This window comes from Xenopus laevis, chromosome 1S, assembly GCF_017654675.1.
Source record: "Xenopus laevis strain J_2021 chromosome 1S, Xenopus_laevis_v10.1, whole genome shotgun sequence".
NCBI lineage: Eukaryota > Metazoa > Chordata > Amphibia > Anura > Pipidae > Xenopus > Xenopus laevis.
In genome coordinates this window covers 90,585,022-90,603,392 of record NC_054372.1, presented here as the reverse complement: position 1 = coordinate 90,603,392, position 18,371 = coordinate 90,585,022, and the positions used below count along the sequence as shown (strand labels likewise).

The following is an 18,371-nucleotide window of genomic DNA, read 5'->3' as shown; positions in this document are numbered from 1 at the left end:
TGGCCAGCTTAAGAGTTAGAGAGCTGAAAAGCAGGAAGTTGGGTTCTGTTCTGTTATGTTACACATCTAGTCACTCTAGTCTTTATACATTACATTTTTGCCTTACTAACCATATTACAATTTTATTTCGCACAGTCTATCTATTTACCCAGTTTTTATTTTCACACTGAACTGTGCCTTTAAAGTCAGGGTATGACTGAGGTTTCACTGTAGTTTTTACTTTATTTGGATGTTTTTCCTCCTCATTTAACCCTTTTTGCATAATTTTTTTTAGAGCTCTACAGTTTTTCCAACTGTTTCCAAACTGAGCTATATCTGTCTTTAAAGGGATACTGTCATGGGAAAAAAAATCTTTTCAAAATTAACCAGTTAATAGTGCTGCTCCAGCAGAATTATGCACTGAAATCCATTTCTCAAAAGAGCAAACAGATTTTTTTATATTCAATTTTGAAATCTGACATGGGGCTAGACATATTGTCAATTTCCCAGCTGCCCCAAGTCATGTGACTTGTGCTCTGATAAACTTCAATCACTCTTTACTGCTGTACTGCAAGTTAGAGTGATATCACCCCCCTTCCTTTTCCCCCCCAGCAGCCAAACAAAAGAACAATGGGAAGGTAACCAGATAGCAGCTCCCTAACACAAGATAACAGCTGCCTGGTAGATCTAAGAACAGCACTCAATAGTAAAAACCCATGTCCCACTGAGACACATTCAGTTACATTGAGAAGGAAAAACAGCAGCCTGCCAGAAAGCATTTCTCTCCTGAAGTGCAGGCACACGTCACATGACTTGGGCCAGCTGGGAAATTGACAAAATGTCTAGCCCCATGTCAGATTTTAAAATCAAATATAAAAAAATCTGTTTGCTCTTTTGAGAAATGGATTTCAGCACAGAATTCTGCTGGAACAGCACTATTAACTGATTCATTTTGAAAAAATTTTTTTTCCTATGACAGTATCCCTTTAACCTTTAAAGGACATGTAAAGCCTACATTTTCCTACCATGTATATAAGTTGGGCATATATTTCCCACACAAGGCACATCACTTGTACTGCATATACCCCTCCATTTGCCAGCGCCATCACATTTCCCCTAAACAAATAGCAGCTTTCACCCGGCTGCCATTTGTTTCCCACAGGTTGAATTCTCCTTTAAGGGGATGCTGCAGCCTTACTGTTAAGCTTTTAACAACCAGAGTGGCAGTTTTCTAAAGATTTCAAAGAGGCTGTTCACTGATTAAATTTTTGTTGGGGGTTTACATGTCCTTTATGCTGGGTTTTCTGTTGTAGCTAGAACTAATATAAAGCAGCAACAAAGTGCCGCACTCAACAAGCTCTGTTAGAGTAACTGATTTTAATAAACAAACAAAAGAAAGTCCAACGTTTCAATAACATCATATTATGTTATATTATGTTGGAATTACTTTTGATTATTTAATCAGTTACTCTATCTGAGCCTGTTGAGTGCGGTACTTTTTTGTTGACACATACATTCACTCTAGAGCCATAAATGGGCCTACACTAAACAACTTTTCATTAATTATTTTGTATTTATAAGCCTTACTATTTAGTCTCTTTCCAGACTGAAACTGGTCAGGGCAACCAAAACCAAATTGACTGTGCAGATTAAATTTATTCTTATTTTACATCTTCTCTACTTTTTCAGGCCCTCTAATATTCATCTTTTGTTTTGGTTTCAAAATTGGGTTGTAGTTGTTGAGGTACTTAAGCCTTTGCAACTAGATAATAGGTTAAATTGAGAGATGCTGAACAAAAGTACATAAAAAAACAAAAATGAAGACCACCTCAATTTCTAGAGTAGGCTATATGGTCAAAAAATTATTAAAACAGACTGGGCTACATACCAAAGTATTTCATTTTAATTTCTGGCAGTTTTCTGTTTCTGTCACGGACCTTGTGTTCAAGAATAATAACACACACCACACACACTCCACCCAGTTTGTGCACTACTCTGTAATGTATGTAGCTTTTGCTCAATATTTTCATACCATTTCACAAAGTACCATGTGCAGACCACAGGTTATAGACTCCTGCAACATACTTTGCTTTACTTGCTTTTGGCCTTGCCTTCCATTATCACCTGTTATTTTCCTTTTATTGTTTTTATCATTCATATTTAGATTTTTTGCATTTATAAATGTTTTTGAACTGCAAGAGAAATGCCTGAAAAGTGATTTGGTTATTCTGTGTCTGTTAATCTGCTCCATATATTCCCATACCATGCACAATTATCACTCTGAAGAAACATTTTAAGGCTGCTGGTGAACTCATATTCATCTATTTTCCTTTGCTTAGTGGTGCAGACTACAGCTGTTCTTCGGGATTCCTTGGGAAGCATTCTTCCATTTTGGAGTGAACGTCAAAACTGCTGCTGCAGAGGGACTCGTCCATTAATTCTGCTCCAACTCCCTGCCTCGTCATCTGCCCCAGTCAACTCTCTGGACCTCTAGGACTTTGCAGAGGCCAGCAACTGCTGCACTTTATGACTTGAACTCTTTCCCTCTCCCTTGTTCATTTGGCTGTATACTCTCGTATTATATAAAACATGGGTTAATCCCATCTGCAGCCCTTCCTGAGCCCATATACAATAAAATGCAAATGGGGTTTATTGGACCCTTTCAGTGATGTTCTGCGTGTGTGGATTTGGGAAAAATGGTCGTGTTCATTCTTTTATTTTTGGCTTTGTGATTTATACCTTTATTTGGTTTAAGGCCCCTAATAGTAGAATTTAGCCTTCTATAGGAAGTATTTTTTTTTTTGTCTAAAGGCTTTTACGTGCCCACATACACCTTCAGGTTGTGAGATCAGTTTAATAAATAATTAGTAATTTAATAAGGGAATCAATGGGAAATGTACCCCACAGTGTGCAAATGTGAGAATACAAGGGAAGAACTGACCATATATACAGAAACAAGAAATTGCTTAAAAAAATAAATACACGCCACCCCAAAACAGGTGCAATATTATGCAGCTTTCCATCTCCTTCTCCATCATTCCTTGTGACTCTCAATTTATTTTATTTTTTTGGATATGGAGATCTAGAATGGTAGCAAATGAAAAGAGAGCTAGAGCAGCCTTTGCAACATACCTTCCCGCTATACCTCCCTGGTGCAGAATTCCTGAGGGCAGTGCATATTATCCAGTGGTCAGGAAGAAATTTTATATTGCTTGGAAGAAAATTGTACAGCTTATGATGCAATGTGAACCACCAAGCTGTATGTGTTCCTAGGAATGTTGTGTTCATGTTGCAGATGAGCTGCTCGTATATACAGTCATGCTTATTGTCCAAATAGCACAGTATGGCAGCTGGAGAGAGAATATGGGTATGTGTGTAAGTGTATATATATTATAATATATATTCCAACCACACAAAATGTGTGCGCTATTACTGTTTTTACATTATTTGGCACTGCAGTGTTTGGAAGCAGTGAATGTTATACTAGTTCAATAACAAAATATCTTAACTCCCTGCTACAGATTCCTGGGTTCTCCTCCCTTTTCAGCGGTTCTACACTGGACTATGATCTGGTGAAATATGTGCCACAGTGCAAAGTCTTTCAGGACTACGTGCTGTCCTCTGTACACTGGGGTAGAGTCGCTCCGCTAACCCCACACCTATCTTTTCGAGTAGTTCTGTGGTCTGTGGTCCATAACTATAATCTTGATCAGGGTCTGGGGCAGGACAGGGCTCTTCAGGACATGGCCCATGCTCACTGGGCTCTTCCTCAATAGCCTGGATTTTGTCTTCAGGAGTAAGTGAAGCAGAGCTTTGCAGACGGCCATCAACCCCTTCTTCATCGGTGGAGCTTGCAATCCTTGGCAAAGTGCTGTGGTAGCGTGTGTCAGACAGGTAGCTAGTACTGTCTCCTCTACGTAGTGGTTGTGCACGGTGTCTATCTAGTGCTGGGGGATAACGTACTCCTGGGTCACTATACTGCTTTGTTCTCTGCCACTGTTTGCGAAGATGGGCACGAGATCGATGCTTCATACGCAGAGGAGAGTCATCATATTGGGGGTCATGCCTTAGAAACTCATTAAACAGTGCATCTGTTTTCTCATCAATGCTGTAATCACGTTGTAAGATGGATTCCCGTGGGGGTGGTGCCAGATCTTGTGGCTGCCAAGCTTCTTCTTCCCCTTTTGAAGGACTTTGCTCATATAAATGACCTTCCAAACTCTCAAAGACAGTACCTTTTCTCCCAGCATAAGTAAAAAACAGTCTTTTCTCAGATGCAGTTTTGTCACGAGGACTGCTACATGGCTCCTCTGCAGAGCGACAGGGGGCTTCAATAGATGCATAACCACTGTCCATCTGTAGTAGTTTTCGGGATCCTGTATCGGACTCTGAACCACGTGAGGGTCGACTATCTGGCAGGTCCTGGGAAGAAAGGCTAGGAAGCTCACTCAAAGAGCTCACACTATCTGCATCACTACGTACTGAGTCACGATCATTGTTACTGCTGCTTTGGTCAGAACCACAAAGCTCCAGCGATGCTCGTAAGCTCCAAATGTCACACTGAGGGGGAAGCTGTGCCTGCTCAGTGCTCCCTACATTTGATAGAGAGCCCTCTGCCCCATGGTCTAACCTGCAGAGTATCAGAAGTTGATGATCAGGGCAAATAAACATAAGTATGTCCTTCCTTATTAAGTAGAGGCAAGAAAAGGGTTATGATACCTAGGATGTTTTGTGAAATGGGAAGGATGTTTTGGGGAATGAAGTGGATTGTTGAGTGGGAAACATATAAAAATACCTGCCGAGAGAGTGTGGTGGGGTCCCATGCTGTGAGATGAAGTGTCCGGGGGAAGATGGAAAGGTATCTTGTGTGTGAACAATGCACTGTATAACATCATCTCGTTCAGCACTCTCACTTGCTGCTCTCTGACGCTGAAACTGGTGCCGCTTTGGAGACCCTTAAATGCAAAAATGTAGTGATGTAAGAAAAAAAATAATTAGTTGTTACGAACAATTATTTTTAAATTGTAAATACATTGTTAGCTTTTCAGTGCTACTTCTATACTCTTGTTTGTCACCCCCATAGCAAATAATTTTTCAGGCTCCAAAAATGTCTAGAGGTTGACTTGTTCTACTAAGATTTATTTAATTGTATATGAATTAGGGTCTCCTAATTAATAACGCCTGCTCCCCTCCCCAGGGTCTGCTTCCTCTGTAGTTACACCCCTGACCCCCCAGTGATTCCAGTCACTTACCTGTTATTTAAGCTAGTGTATTTTTTTCCAAAAAACACACCATACCATAATCATCTTTCTTTTTTGTAAATGTGCTCCATAATTAGGGTGGGCGCATGTGCAGTACAGAATTTTCCCAAAGATTTCTGTAATGCACTTGTGCTCTACATACATGCTGAAGAGGGCACCTGGAAGAAGCAAGCAGTATGCTGAGCTAGTGCATTCTTTGAAGAAGATGATGCTTCTTCAAAATGCCTTGTCTGATATAAAATCCACAATGTTTCCATCTGATCTGGAAAGCAAACCGCTGGAAATATTTACTGGTCACTTGTTTAAAGGAAACATTGGGTTGGTTGCCGCGCTTTACTATTTTTCTTACATAACTCCATAAGACTTTATTGAGTGTTGGTCACAAAGTCCTGATATCCGCTTGTGTGTGGATAAAAAAAATGTGCCATTTCAGTCAAAATGTTTAAAGGTCACAAGAGATTATCACTGGGCATGTAAGAAAAATTATAAGATCTGGCTGTGGATGTTGTCTTTGGTTGAGCTGGATGTTTATCGTATTGCTGATATGGCTATAATTGTTGCTGGCATTTGTCCCTCCACCTGACACAACTGGACTTTTGGCTGTCATTTTCCCCAAATGGTTAAGTGGCTAGCTATACATTTGTATATCTTGCATTAGTCATATAATTTGTCTTAAACCTTATTTAATATTGGTTATCTGTTTACCTCTAGTGTCAAGGCTGCTTGCTCTCTGAACATTTCCTAGTTTCCATTTCTTGATCTTTAAATAAGGGCTTGCTCCTTCCAAGCTTGCATGGCGACGCAAACGGCTGAAGAAATGCAGGACAGCACCATGTCCTCTACTAGGCCCTATGTTCGGTCCTCGACAATCTTGAGGGCGGCTGTTGGAGTCCAACTAGAGAAAGATGGAGGCCAGTAACACACCACATCCTTCTGCTTTCCATTTAACTTCAATGACAGATGTATTTCACTGTCAGATAAATTTTATGTAGTACTTTTTTATGGTAAAGGTTACTTACATTGGCACTGGCTGGACTCTGTCTAAGGGTGGGAGGACTGTGCACTGGGGTCTCCATAAAGCTGGTATCAGCCACAGAATTGTACATGTCTCCAGGAAGAGCAGAGCTTAGACTGAGTGATAGGCGAGTCACTGGTGCAGGAGAACTGCGGGGGGGCTAAAAAGATACATCCTACAGTCAAAGACTTTTAAGAGAAGTAGAAAGATGATCCCTAGATGGCATATGGAAGTAGGTAGGGAATTTGACAACTGGCTGTAGAAGGAAGATTACAAAGCAGAACTGCCAGTTACATATTCATGCACACACAGACCTGATATATTGAGATATTGGATTTGCTGGGAGAAGGTGGTCTTGTCTCAGAAGCACCACCACTGCTGCTGCTTTCACCACCTTCACTTTCATGTATGGTTAGGATCTGTAGAGCAGTGGGGGGTAGTGATGGGAGAGGTTGAAACGTAAGCCTCGCATTTTTTAGATAGTGAAAATCTCCCTCAGTCAAGGTGTACCTGAGTTGGAAGGTTGGAAAAATATAACAGATTGTACAGTTTATCCTCCTGCCCATCCTCCTCTTTAACATAAATCATAATTCATCTTTAGTTTTTTCTTACCTTCTTCCCTTTTCCCTATCTTTCCTCTCTTGTCCAGAAAGAGCACCTTCATTAAATGATACTCTTCGTCCACTGGAAGTTGTACACAAAAATCTTTCTGACTCCATATCTCTGAGTGCTGTGGTTGATAAAGATTCTGCATCCTCCACTCGGATTGTTATTTCTGTAGATCAGGCAGAACTGAGTTAAAAGGGAAATTTTATTGTACCAGATTACAGGGTTTTTTTAAACAAATATTAATTTACCCTGAGGTGGCTGTGATTCGTCCACGTATGAAGTGTTTGTTTTTTCTGCATCATCACTGGGTCTGGAAAACAGACAACACAAATACACAACTGTTAAAATGTTAACATTTTTAAATCTGTGTAATAAGAAAATCCATTTTAATGTACAAAACCTATTTACATTTTTTCCCCAGAATGTTACAGTGTAGAATAATCTATACTTTATTTTACCTGGATTGCCGTAGACGGGAGTCACAACAGCGTTTGCAGAGAATAAGGACCCCAGTGAGTAGAAGAAGTGTCCCTCCAATAAAGACTGAGAGCAGAACCAAGAGTAAAACATACCCATCTTGTGAGGGTGTGCTGGGGGTGGTCTGGGGAAAAACCATAAATGAAGGACTTTGTCAGTACTACAGTCATCAAGTATGCAAATATATTTATGTGTTGGCGCTCTGAAGGAAGTTGCACATATTTTTAGAGCCCATTTTGACCTAGTTCCCTTGGGAATCCGTCTCTATTGTCATAAACAAAAACAATGTATCCTACACTCTCAAAACCTTTCCTTATAACCTTCAGCCTTTGGTTAAAATGACTTCTACCTGACAAACATGAACCCCAATAAGTAGACAGCATGGCACTTACAGTATCCTTTAGTTAAAGAAAAAGTTGATATCATAACATATCTTTTTCATCTTTACTAGTATATTTTTTGTGAGCCTGATGTTAACCAGGAAGTGGTAAATCACAAACTTAGGGCTCTTTTACTGCAGTGAGCTGCCTGGTGTCTTGATGCCACACACAGCAACAATGGTGGGCCAGACAACACAGGTTATGTGCTTTTGCAAAAAAAAGCTATTTAAGCTGGGGCCTACCAGCTCTCTTCTGACAGCCCAATACCTGCTACAGCAATTACCTCAAAGGGCTCATCTATGGTTATTATCACATTATACTGTGGCAGTGGCAGTTCCCATGACAATACCCTTGCAATCTATAAAAGCATGTGAAATCATCCCATGTATATGATATATAGATGTATATGTATACCTATAGAACTAATACTAAAGATACAGTTTATCGAATCTTTTAATACAAATAATGCATCTGTCTTAAGTTATTTATAGTTATCATAAAGCAGTAACACAGCATTATTTTGCTTTCACGTCATTCAACATTAATTAGTGATGGCAATAATGATCTTTGTATCAATCCCCATATCACCCTTTGTTGTGACTATTAGGGGCACATTTACTAAGCTCGAGTGAAGGATTCGAAGTAAAAAAAAGTTGAATTTCGAAGTATTTTTTTGGGTACTTCGACCATCGAATAGGCTACTATGACCTTTGACTTTGATTCGAACGATTCGAAGTAAAAATCATTCGACCATTTGATAGTCGAAGTACTGTCTCTTTAAAAAAAACTTTGACTACATACTTCGGCAGTTTAAACATACCGAGGTACAATGTTAGCCTATGGGGACCTTCCCCATCAGTTTTCTAAGGTTTTTTTGATCGAAGAAAAATCCTTCGAACGATTTTTACTTCGAACGATCGATCGTAATATTTGCGCAAAATCCTTCTAATTCGATATTTGAATTCGAAGGATTTTACTTCGAGGGTCAAATTCGAAGGTTTATTAACCCTCGATATTCAACCCTTAGTAAATGTGCCCCTTAGTGTAAAAGATATGCAGGAGTCCATTACACAAGAGTTTATTTATAGAGTGGTAAATGAATGATCTAGCTTCCAAAGACCAAACATGGAGTAGACATAACATAGGTTTTTAGTGATTCAAAGGAACCGTAACACCAAAAAATTAAAGTGTTTTAAAGGAAAGACTAGAATGTACTGTTGCCCTGCACTGGCAAAACTGGAGTGTTTGCTTCAGAAACACAACTATAGCTTCTATAAAGAAGCTGCTGTGTAGCCATGGAGGCAGCCATTCAAGCACAGGATATATAATAGATAACAGATATGTTCTGAAGAATCCCATTGTATGCTAAACAGTTATCTGCTGTGTAACCTGTGCCTTTTTTCCACCTTTGAATGACTGCCCCCACAGCTACCCAGCAGCTTGGTTATATAAACTAGGGGTGTCAGTAGATCTCAAGACACCGTCAACAAATAGCTTGACTAAATTACCCTTCTGTTTTATTCTTTTCATTCAGATATTTATTCTGTTAATGGTACATAGTTGTTTTTCAAATATTGCAATATAAATTCTCTTATAAATCAATATAATATTTAAGTAACATTTTACATGGAGCAGAATGCTAGCGGTGATATTATGGATGTAGATCATAATGGGACAACATCACTAAAAGTAGACCCAGCATTAGTAAAGTATGGGCGCTCCCAATATAAAATATAATTATGTTTCTGAAACAAAGACACCAGATTTACCAATGCAGCACAACAGTACTTTATATTTTCATTTCTTTAGGACACTCATTTTTTGGTGTTACTGTTCCTTTAAACGATAGGCAAAAAGTAGGTTCAAAATATACCCTATTCACTGAACTCATGTTAAACAAAGGAGTTTACTGGCCAAGAGGCAGAACTACAAATCTCTCGACTGAAAAGAGGCCTGAAATGTAAGGGGCTTAATGGCCACAAATAATGTAATGTCTCACAACAGTAAGGCAGAACATGAAGAGGCTATTTACATACAAGGTTTGAGGGATAGGCTAAAGATTAACAAACTGGTTTTCTTTGGGGACCTAAGTGCTTCAGGCTTATTACTTTCGTACAATGGATTTCCTCCTCTAAGTTATTAAAACACACTATGCAATTTTCAGCTATAGTTCATTGTTTGTAAATCTGTATGTATCCATCATCAAATGTACATATACACTGGCAAACCAAGGGGTTTTTCACTGCAAATCCATATGAATGTCAAGCATACCTCTTCTATTGCAAAGCATTGTTCTTTTTTTCTAACACTTTGCAGCTGCAGAATATATTTCTGGTTCAACTGTACATTGTCATGTTCACACTACTTTATTTTGCACATCTGAACCAAAAATAAGCTCATAACTGGCATTATTCTAATTAATTGCTCTTTGAACATCTGTATCCCAGAAGATGCTCAGATCCTAAAAATAAAATTTTATGGCAACACACTCTTCTTCGTTAAAGTATATTAGCAAGTGCCTACCCTGTGTGCATGTGCCGTGTATGAATATGTAAAATGGTAGAGATATATATATATATATATATATATATATATATATATATATATATATAGATATATATATATATATATATATAGATATATATATATAGATATATATATAGATATATATATATAGATATATATATAGATATATATATATAGATATATATATATATATATATATATATATAGATAGATATATATATAGTTGCCAGTGTTCCTCACCGTGGAGCTATCAGTTATATTGTTCCATGCAGGTGACACATAGCTCATGATCTTACACCTGCAGAAAGAGAAAGAAATAGTGAGGGGAATACAGAACAATATGTGGAATGGAGGGGGCAGGAGAGAGCTGGGAGTGGGTGGTATGAAAGAGAAAAATGAAAAGAGAAGACAGTGCTACTTAAAGGGATTGTTCACCTTCAAGCACTTAGTTGGTTTCAGATAGTTCACCAGAAACAAAGACTTTTTCTTTTCTATTTGCAAACATATTTCTAATATTGAAGTGTAAAGTTCCAATTTTCACCTTCTAAAGAAGCTCTGGGAAGGGAGTTGCCAAATATTTTACTGCTCTAAAACTGATACATTTGGTTGATTTATCTTTTTCCCTGCTGAGCAGAATCCCTGAGTTTCATTAAAAAGGCATCTGTTAGAATCCTGTTAGAGTCAGGCCCGGACTGATGACCTGTCAACTCGGGCATTTGCCCGAGGGGCCGCTCTACCCTGCTTTAAAGTGGGCCGCCCCCTGCCTAATAAGATACGGTGCCAGCTTTTTTTTTTAAATCGGAAGTTACTTGCTGTGCCGTAGGAGTGATTTTCAGCCTGTATTCTCTCAATTTATTTCCCTAACAGCTGCGAGCAGTAAAGGAGCGAGTGAATGAAGGGACTGACTATGTCCGGGGTTTTTTTTGGTCCTGACAGTTTTATGGGTTACCTGTCTGCTGCCTTCATTGCTCGCAGCTCTTAGAAAAATAAATGAAGCGGAGGATATAAACACACACCCTCTTCCCAAACCTAAATGCGGCAGGAACGCAGAGGGAGAAGGCAGGCTGAAAATCAATCATACCCCGAACAGAGAGGAGAAAGGGAGCTCTCCAAACAAGTGGGACCCAAACTGTGATTTCCGGAACCATCAGCAATGGTATGGCGAGCATATGCAAATGAACGGGCTTCTAAAAATGGGGGAGACCTGAAAAAGCCTCACATGTCAGTTTAGGTCCCCTGCCTTCCTTCTCACAAAGTCACCCAAAAATATTAAATTGCATGCATCACAACTGAGCAAGAGTATCTTAAGTGACCAATACAATGGAATGAGTAAGCGGTGCAGGAACCAAAGTCAAAATAATATCTAAATATTTATGGCTAAATGTATTTGGTCACCAGTGCTGTGCACATTGCCAAATAAATCATATTGAGTAGTAAATTATTAGTAAGATACAGGCCCTGAAGAAAGCAAAAAAAAACAAAAAAAAAAACTGTTTAAAGATTTTTCCAATTTTGATCAGAAAGGAAAAACATGCCTTGCTTGCAGAAAAATGCAAACTGAACCAGGCCCCACTATTGGCAGGCCTTGTCACACCCCATTGCAACCTTTAGCTAGAATATGCTTAACTGTGTAGCACAAGCCCATTGCACGTTCTATATTATAAAAACCCACATTTCTTCTGTTACCAAGAGAACTATGGAATGTTGGTAAAGGTAGTAATAAAATGTATTTAGCTGACAATAAGCACAGCGGTCCCCAGGCTATGCAGCTGTAATATTTGGGAAGTATGCTATTTGCTCTCATGTGTAGACCAGTCTTATGGATAATATAACAGCTCTGTTTTTATGTCTATAACCTTATTATGATTGATCCTGAACAAATAGGTGAGAAATGATAAGGATATTAGATGTCACTGAGGGGGTTCTGTGACCATATAAAGGCACAAGGCTGCAGGCTGAGTTATACAGGGAACTCTGAGTATCACTCATGTATTATAAGGGATAATGTACCCCCTACTGTAAATGATAAGGATATTAGAAGTCACTGAGGGGGTTGTTCTGTGACCATATAAAGGCACAAGGCTGCAGGCTGAGTTATTCAGGGAACTCTGAGTATCACTCATGTATTATAAGGGATAATGTACCCCCTACTGTAAATGATAAGGATATTAGAAGTCCCTGAGGGGTTGTTCTGTGACCATATAAAGACACAAGGCTGCAGGCTGAGTTATTCAGGGAACTCTGAGTATCACTCGTATTATAAGACATAATGTACCCTCTACTGTAAATGATAAGGATATCTATGTATATATACATATATATAATTTAAAATATGCTTTTGTATAAGTTAAACACGAGCACGCATTTATGTGTGGGCTGCTTTGATTTTTTTTGCCGGGGCTGCTTTTTCCTCCCAGTCCAGCCCTGGTTAGAGTTGATACAATAGTTGCTAATATTCCCCAGATGGCTGTTGAAAAATGTATTAACTAATGTAGCCAGTAAATGTAGCAAACTGTATCAGTTCAGACTGCTCCTGGATCACTGAGCTACCAGACTGAAGCACTAGAGACACAAACATTGAACTTAAAGTGGACCCATCACCCAGACACAAAAATCTGTATAATAAAAGTCCTTTTCAAATTAAACATGAAATCCAATTTCTGTTTTTTAGTAAAGCATTCAAAGCTGTTGTAAGCTCATTTAAAAATCTCAGCTGTCAATCAAATATTGTCTGCCACTCCTCTATGCCCTGGGCATAGAGGTGGGGCAGACAATTACTTTCACTTTCCATTCAGCACTTCCTAGATGTCACTGCTCTACACAAATTCCCCTGTGCTCTTCACCATTTAATTGTGTAGCCAGGACATGGGGATGGACATCAGGTCCCCCATTCTGGTGCACAAACAAGATTCTGAGATGATACAAGGCTTGTCTTAACAGTGTCCACAAAATGGCAGCTGCCTGCTTGTTATAATTATGAATTCCCAAACTGATGGAAACAAGATTCAAATAACTTATACAGTGTAATTAAAGTTCATTTTGCTTGACTAATGTGATAAAATAGGATTTGGAATATTTTTTTTGGATGACGGGTCCCCTTTAAAACTTAAATTTTGGGAAAACAATAAAAAAAAAAGATAGAAAACAATTGAAAAAAAATCTTTGCTTTTGGTGAACAATATGAAACTAACTGAACTGAAAAAGTGTTTGGAAGGTGAACAACACCTTAGTTGAAGTATACCAGACGTGTTCATTCTGTGAATCTTACAGTATCTAGTCAACATATACAGTATGCAGTAGGTAGCTGAAGAAGAACCATTGCCTATAAAGCCTTCAGACACACAGGTCAGTAGAAACATGAACACCATACATTTAGGAGAAAGGGTGTGCAAAACAGTGATTATCTTTAGAAATATTATCAGTTTAACTGTACTATTGGCTTGCTTTTGTTTTTTTTGGCTCTCTCAGAGGAACTCACACCTGCATCAATCCCTGTGAAGATTAAAGGGATACCATCATGGAAAAACATGTTTTTTTCCAAAACACATCAGTTAATGGTGCTGCTCCAGCAGAATTCTGGATTGAAATCCATTTCTCAAAAGAGTAAACAGATTTTTTTATATTCAATTTTGAAGTCTGACATGGGGCTAGACATTTTGTCAGTTTCCCAGATGCCCCAGTCATGTGACTTTTGCCTACACTTTAGGCTGTTGTTTCTCTAACTGAATCAGTCTCAGTGGGACTTGGCTTTTACTATTAAGTGCTGTTCTTAGATCTTCCAGGGAGCTGTTATCTGGTTACCTTCCCATTGTTCTGTTGTTAGGATGCTGGGGGGGAGAGAGGGAGGGGGTGATATCACTCCAACTTGCAGTACAGCAGTAAAGCGTGATTGAAGGTTATCAGAGCACAAGTCACATGACTGGGGGAGCTGGAAAATTGACAATATGTCTAGCCCCATGTCAGATTTCAAAACTGAATATAAAAAAATCTGTTTGATCTTTTGAAAAATGAATTTCAATGCAGAATTCTGCTGGAGCAGCACTATTAACTGATGCATTTTGAAAAAAAAAAAAACATGTTTTCCCATGACATTATCCCTTTAAGCATAAACCACAAAGTTTAAAGTAGCCCCCATTATATTTGTACATCCCTAATACATTAGATTATGTATGTGAATGGTTTGGAGTGTGAAACCAGTTTGGTTGAATTTCGTGACCACAGACAGATGGGAATTGTAAGATACACACACAGTGCTAGGTTTAATTACAGGTACACATACTGTAACTATGATTAGCATCAGCCAATCTGTTTGTGAAATTGAACTTGCAAAAAGAAATGGAAGCCCCTGCTACAACACTTTAGATGATGGCACCACACAAACATGCCACAAATATACCTGAGCAGTATGAAGGCGACATTCAATAACAGTCACATGATGAAAGTGTTGGTATAATAGCTTGTGACCATACCAGGCACATGTATGATATGATGTATCCTGCTTGACATCGAATGAAAAAAAAAGAAACACCTTTTTTATATCCATAATTCCCATGAAGTGGCCACTTGCTAGCAAGGCTGTGTGTAGGAAAAGTTACAATGGAACAATGCCCACAAAATACCAAGCTGCACACATAGAGCAAGCCGAGGCTATGGGCACATAATACACATATACACAGCCCGTTACTTAGACAACAGCAAAGGCCATTTGTTACGCAAGTGATAGCCGAATATGAAGAAGGCAATAGCCAGTCTCCAAAGATAATGTTCACATCGTTCCTAGGCAGCGCCCATGACATGCCCACCACATAAACACAAAATAAAGCAATAGGAATAGGCGTTTCATAGAATGGTAAAGCCCACGTCTGCAACGTAGCGCCGCTCTTACTTCCACACTGTCGCTCCCGGCTCAGCTGCTTCACAGCTTGTTTCCTTCTCCAGATGCCACTATTGCCGGTGCCCGCTTCTCAACGCCGGGTTCCTCTTCGAGCTGCAGCTCCGTCACCGGCCCACAGATTTATGAATGAATCCCGAGGAACAAGCCGCGCCCACCGTAACCACGTGATCCTGTCAGGCGGCTGACATGAGAGAGAGAGAGAGAGAGAGAGAGAGAGAGAAGAGGGGGCGAGGGCCAGTGGTTTTTCCCGATGCTGAGAGGGAGAGGCATAACATGAAGTGTGGCTAATGCTGGGAATTGGCACACTGATACAGGGATGGTGTGGGCAGGGAAACATTTTATTCCATTCTGAAAAACATATAAGTATATCTTTTTTGGTATGTGGGTCGCCTTTTTTAATGCAAAGTATGTGTGGGAAAGCAAACTGCCCTTAGCTTTTCTCCTGCAGGTGGAATAATCCTGCCATTTAAGGGGCCAATCTAACACGGTGTGTGTCACAGAGTGAGGGGTACTGTGAATAAGAATTGGAAGGGGGGGAGCTGTGGATTAGAATGGAAGGGGGGACTCACTTCTGTGAGTCATTCCTCTGTGTGTGTAATTATTTATAGGCTCTGGCAAATAAGGAGAAACCAGAGGAGGGGGATTTGGAAGAGAGAACTGAGTGGGAGAAAAAATATTGAGGGAAGAACAGAACAGCAACCAGGGCCGGATTTACATAGTGGGCGCCCCTAGGCCCACTACCGTTTGTCGCCCCTGTCCCATCCAGGGGGACAGGAACAATGGGGATTGGCGCACGGGAAATTTAAAAAATTATTGTATCTCCAGCGCATCACCAGTGTTTTTGAACCAATGTGGGTGTGGTTGGGCAGCATGCCGCCCCCCCTAAAATCCTGCCGCCCTAGGCCCGGGCCTAGGTGGCCTTTCCACAAATCCGGGCCTGATAGCAACTATAGCAGAACGTGTACTTCTAAACAGTGTCCGACTGGCCCACAGGAATACCAGGAAAAGTCCCAGTGGACCCAGGTGTCAGTGGGCCCTCAAGCTGCTAAACATTTGGCCTATTTCATGGTCATTCCCTATTTATATGAGAACAAAGAGGCCAAATAGATGAAATAATAGATTATAGTATGTAAAGAGAGAATAGGAGAATAGAGGTGAGGAAGATGAATAGTGCCCCTGGTCTAAGGTGTTTGGGTGGGCCCCTAGTGTCCTAGTCCGACACTGCTGCTATATAAATATATATCATGCATATGCTATAGATATAGACTATGCCCAGGGATATCTCACCAAATGTAATAGCATGGCAACTTAAAGGGATACTGTCATCAGAAAACATGTTTTTTTCAAAATGAATCAGTTAATAGTGCTACTCCAGCAGAATCCTGCACTGAAACCCATTTCTCAAAAGAGCAAACAGATTTTTTTATATGCAATTTTGAAATCTGACATGGGGCTAGACATTTTGTCAATTTCCCAGCTACCCCTGGTCATGTGACTTGTGCCTGCACGTTAGGAGAGAAATGCTTTCTGGCAGGCTGCTGTTTTTCCTTCTCAATGTAACTGAATGTGTCTCAGTGGGACATGGGTTTTCACTATTGAGTGTTGTTCTTAGATCTACCAGGCAGCTGTTATCTTGTGTTAGGGAACTGCTATCTGGTTACCTTCCCATTGTTCTTTTGTTTGGCTGCTGGGGAGGAAAAGGGAGGGGGGTGATATCACTCTAACTTGCAGTACAGCAGTAAAGAGTGATTGAAGTTTATCAGAGCACAAGTCACATGACCAGGGGCAGCTGGGAAATTGACAATATGTCTAGCCCCATGTCAGATTTCAAAATTTAATATAAAAAAATCTGTTTGCTCTTTTGAGAATGGATTTCAGGGCAGAATTCTGCTGGAGCAGCACTATTAACTGATTCATTTTGAAAAATTTTCCCATGACAGTATCCTTTAAAAGAATATTACAGCGCAAATTGTATTTTAGAATCACATATTTGCTTTGAATGTGCTGGAATGCTTCCCATCAACATATATACTGTATAACAAAGTAACACGGGACAGAATGTTCTCAACTCATAGTTTTTATACAGAAAAATGGAACATATAAAGACGTGCAATGTTGCCATGGCTATGAAACACAAGGGGGATGAACCATCAAGCTTATACATTACATAACAGGAAAGAACAGGCTTTGGTAAAGAGATTAGACAATCCCATCAATTCAGGATATTAAAAAGAAACACACATTATGGGGTCTGCAGTACAGTTATGTGTTGTACAGTTCAGTCATTTCTAAGATAATATTTATAAGGTAAAATCAGCTCCAGAGGTTATAAATTGCAAGCATAAGTGACCTATCATTGACTTTTTTTGTATGAGTATTGTTGGGAGTTAACAAGGCACAATGAAGCAGGTAAAGTTGCATTAGGGCCCATATATTTTACCAATTTAGTCAACCCTTTATAAGTGCCACTAGAGCCAGATATTGCCTTCACAGTCTTAGAGCAGTCCTAAGGGGCCTCTGACGACAAATAAAAAGTCTTGAATTCCTCAAGACATAAAATTCACTGGCTCCAGCACAATAGTCCTGGTTGTACAGAACCAATCAACAGCCCTCTTTACTCCTTTATAAATAGCACAGGGAATGGAATTGAGGGACTGGAAATGGCGTGAGACTAATGTAGCTGATCTATGACTAGAATTAGGAATATTTCTCTACTGGAGGATAAATAGTTCCAGGGCTGAATAATGTAATGTAATGGAGGGAATAGCAAAAGGAACAGACTTAAGTTGGCCATACACTATAAGATACGCTCATTTGGCAAGGTCGCCAAACGAGCCGATCTTAACCCGACATGCCCACGGCTGGGCAATATCGGATGAATCCGAACGTTCGGCCCTGGGTTACAATTACAATACTACGAATGGGCTCCGATGGGTCGCAGGACCACATCAACTAGCCGATGTGGTCCAGGATCATACGAAAAATGAAACTTGACCGATCGATATCTGGCCAATTTTTGGTATGATATCTATCAGGAGGACCCGTCAGGAGCCCCCACACATGGGCAGATAAGCTGCAGAATCTTTCTAAAGGACCGATATCGGCAGCTTTAATCTGCCCGTGTATGGCCACCTTAAGTTAGATCCAAAGTTTGTTGTCTGACTGGGGAAGGGAGTTGATTGTAAATGCACTGTGCAAATGTAAATGCATTATGGATAGCTCATGAGCAG

The 18,371-nt window shown here is 39.8% G+C and overlaps 2 protein-coding genes across 4 annotated transcripts in view; one reads left to right on the top strand and one right to left on the bottom strand.

Moving 5' to 3' along the window:
• stk11.S (serine/threonine kinase 11 S homeolog) overlaps positions 1-2,648 on the top strand; it is a 32,651-nt gene extending 30,003 nt beyond the window's left edge. For both annotated transcript variants that reach the window (XM_018243607.2, XM_018243606.2), the window contains exon 10: positions 2,319-2,648. The gene's annotated coding sequence lies outside the window, so the exon portion shown is untranslated. The remainder of the gene's footprint in view (positions 1-2,318) is intronic.
• Positions 1,861-15,307, bottom strand: cbarp.S (CACN subunit beta associated regulatory protein S homeolog). Of its 2 annotated transcripts, XM_041579899.1 has the most exons (10): positions 15,133-15,307; positions 10,488-10,545; positions 7,323-7,465; positions 7,113-7,174; positions 6,868-7,030; positions 6,570-6,765; positions 6,260-6,415; positions 5,946-6,135; positions 4,775-4,934; positions 1,861-4,609 (listed from the first exon to the last, which is right to left on the bottom strand). In XM_041579899.1, the coding sequence occupies exons 2-10, from the start codon at positions 10,533-10,535 to the stop codon at positions 3,532-3,534; spliced, it is 2,196 nt and encodes a 731-aa protein (XP_041435833.1). In that variant the 5' UTR covers positions 10,536-10,545; positions 15,133-15,307; the 3' UTR covers positions 1,861-3,531. The 2 variants fall into 2 exon arrangements, with proteins under 2 accessions (XP_041435833.1, XP_018099094.2); XM_018243605.2 differs by lacking the exon at positions 10,488-10,545 and having other exon boundaries at positions 15,133-15,306.
• Positions 15,308-18,371: the final 3,064 nt, after the last annotated feature.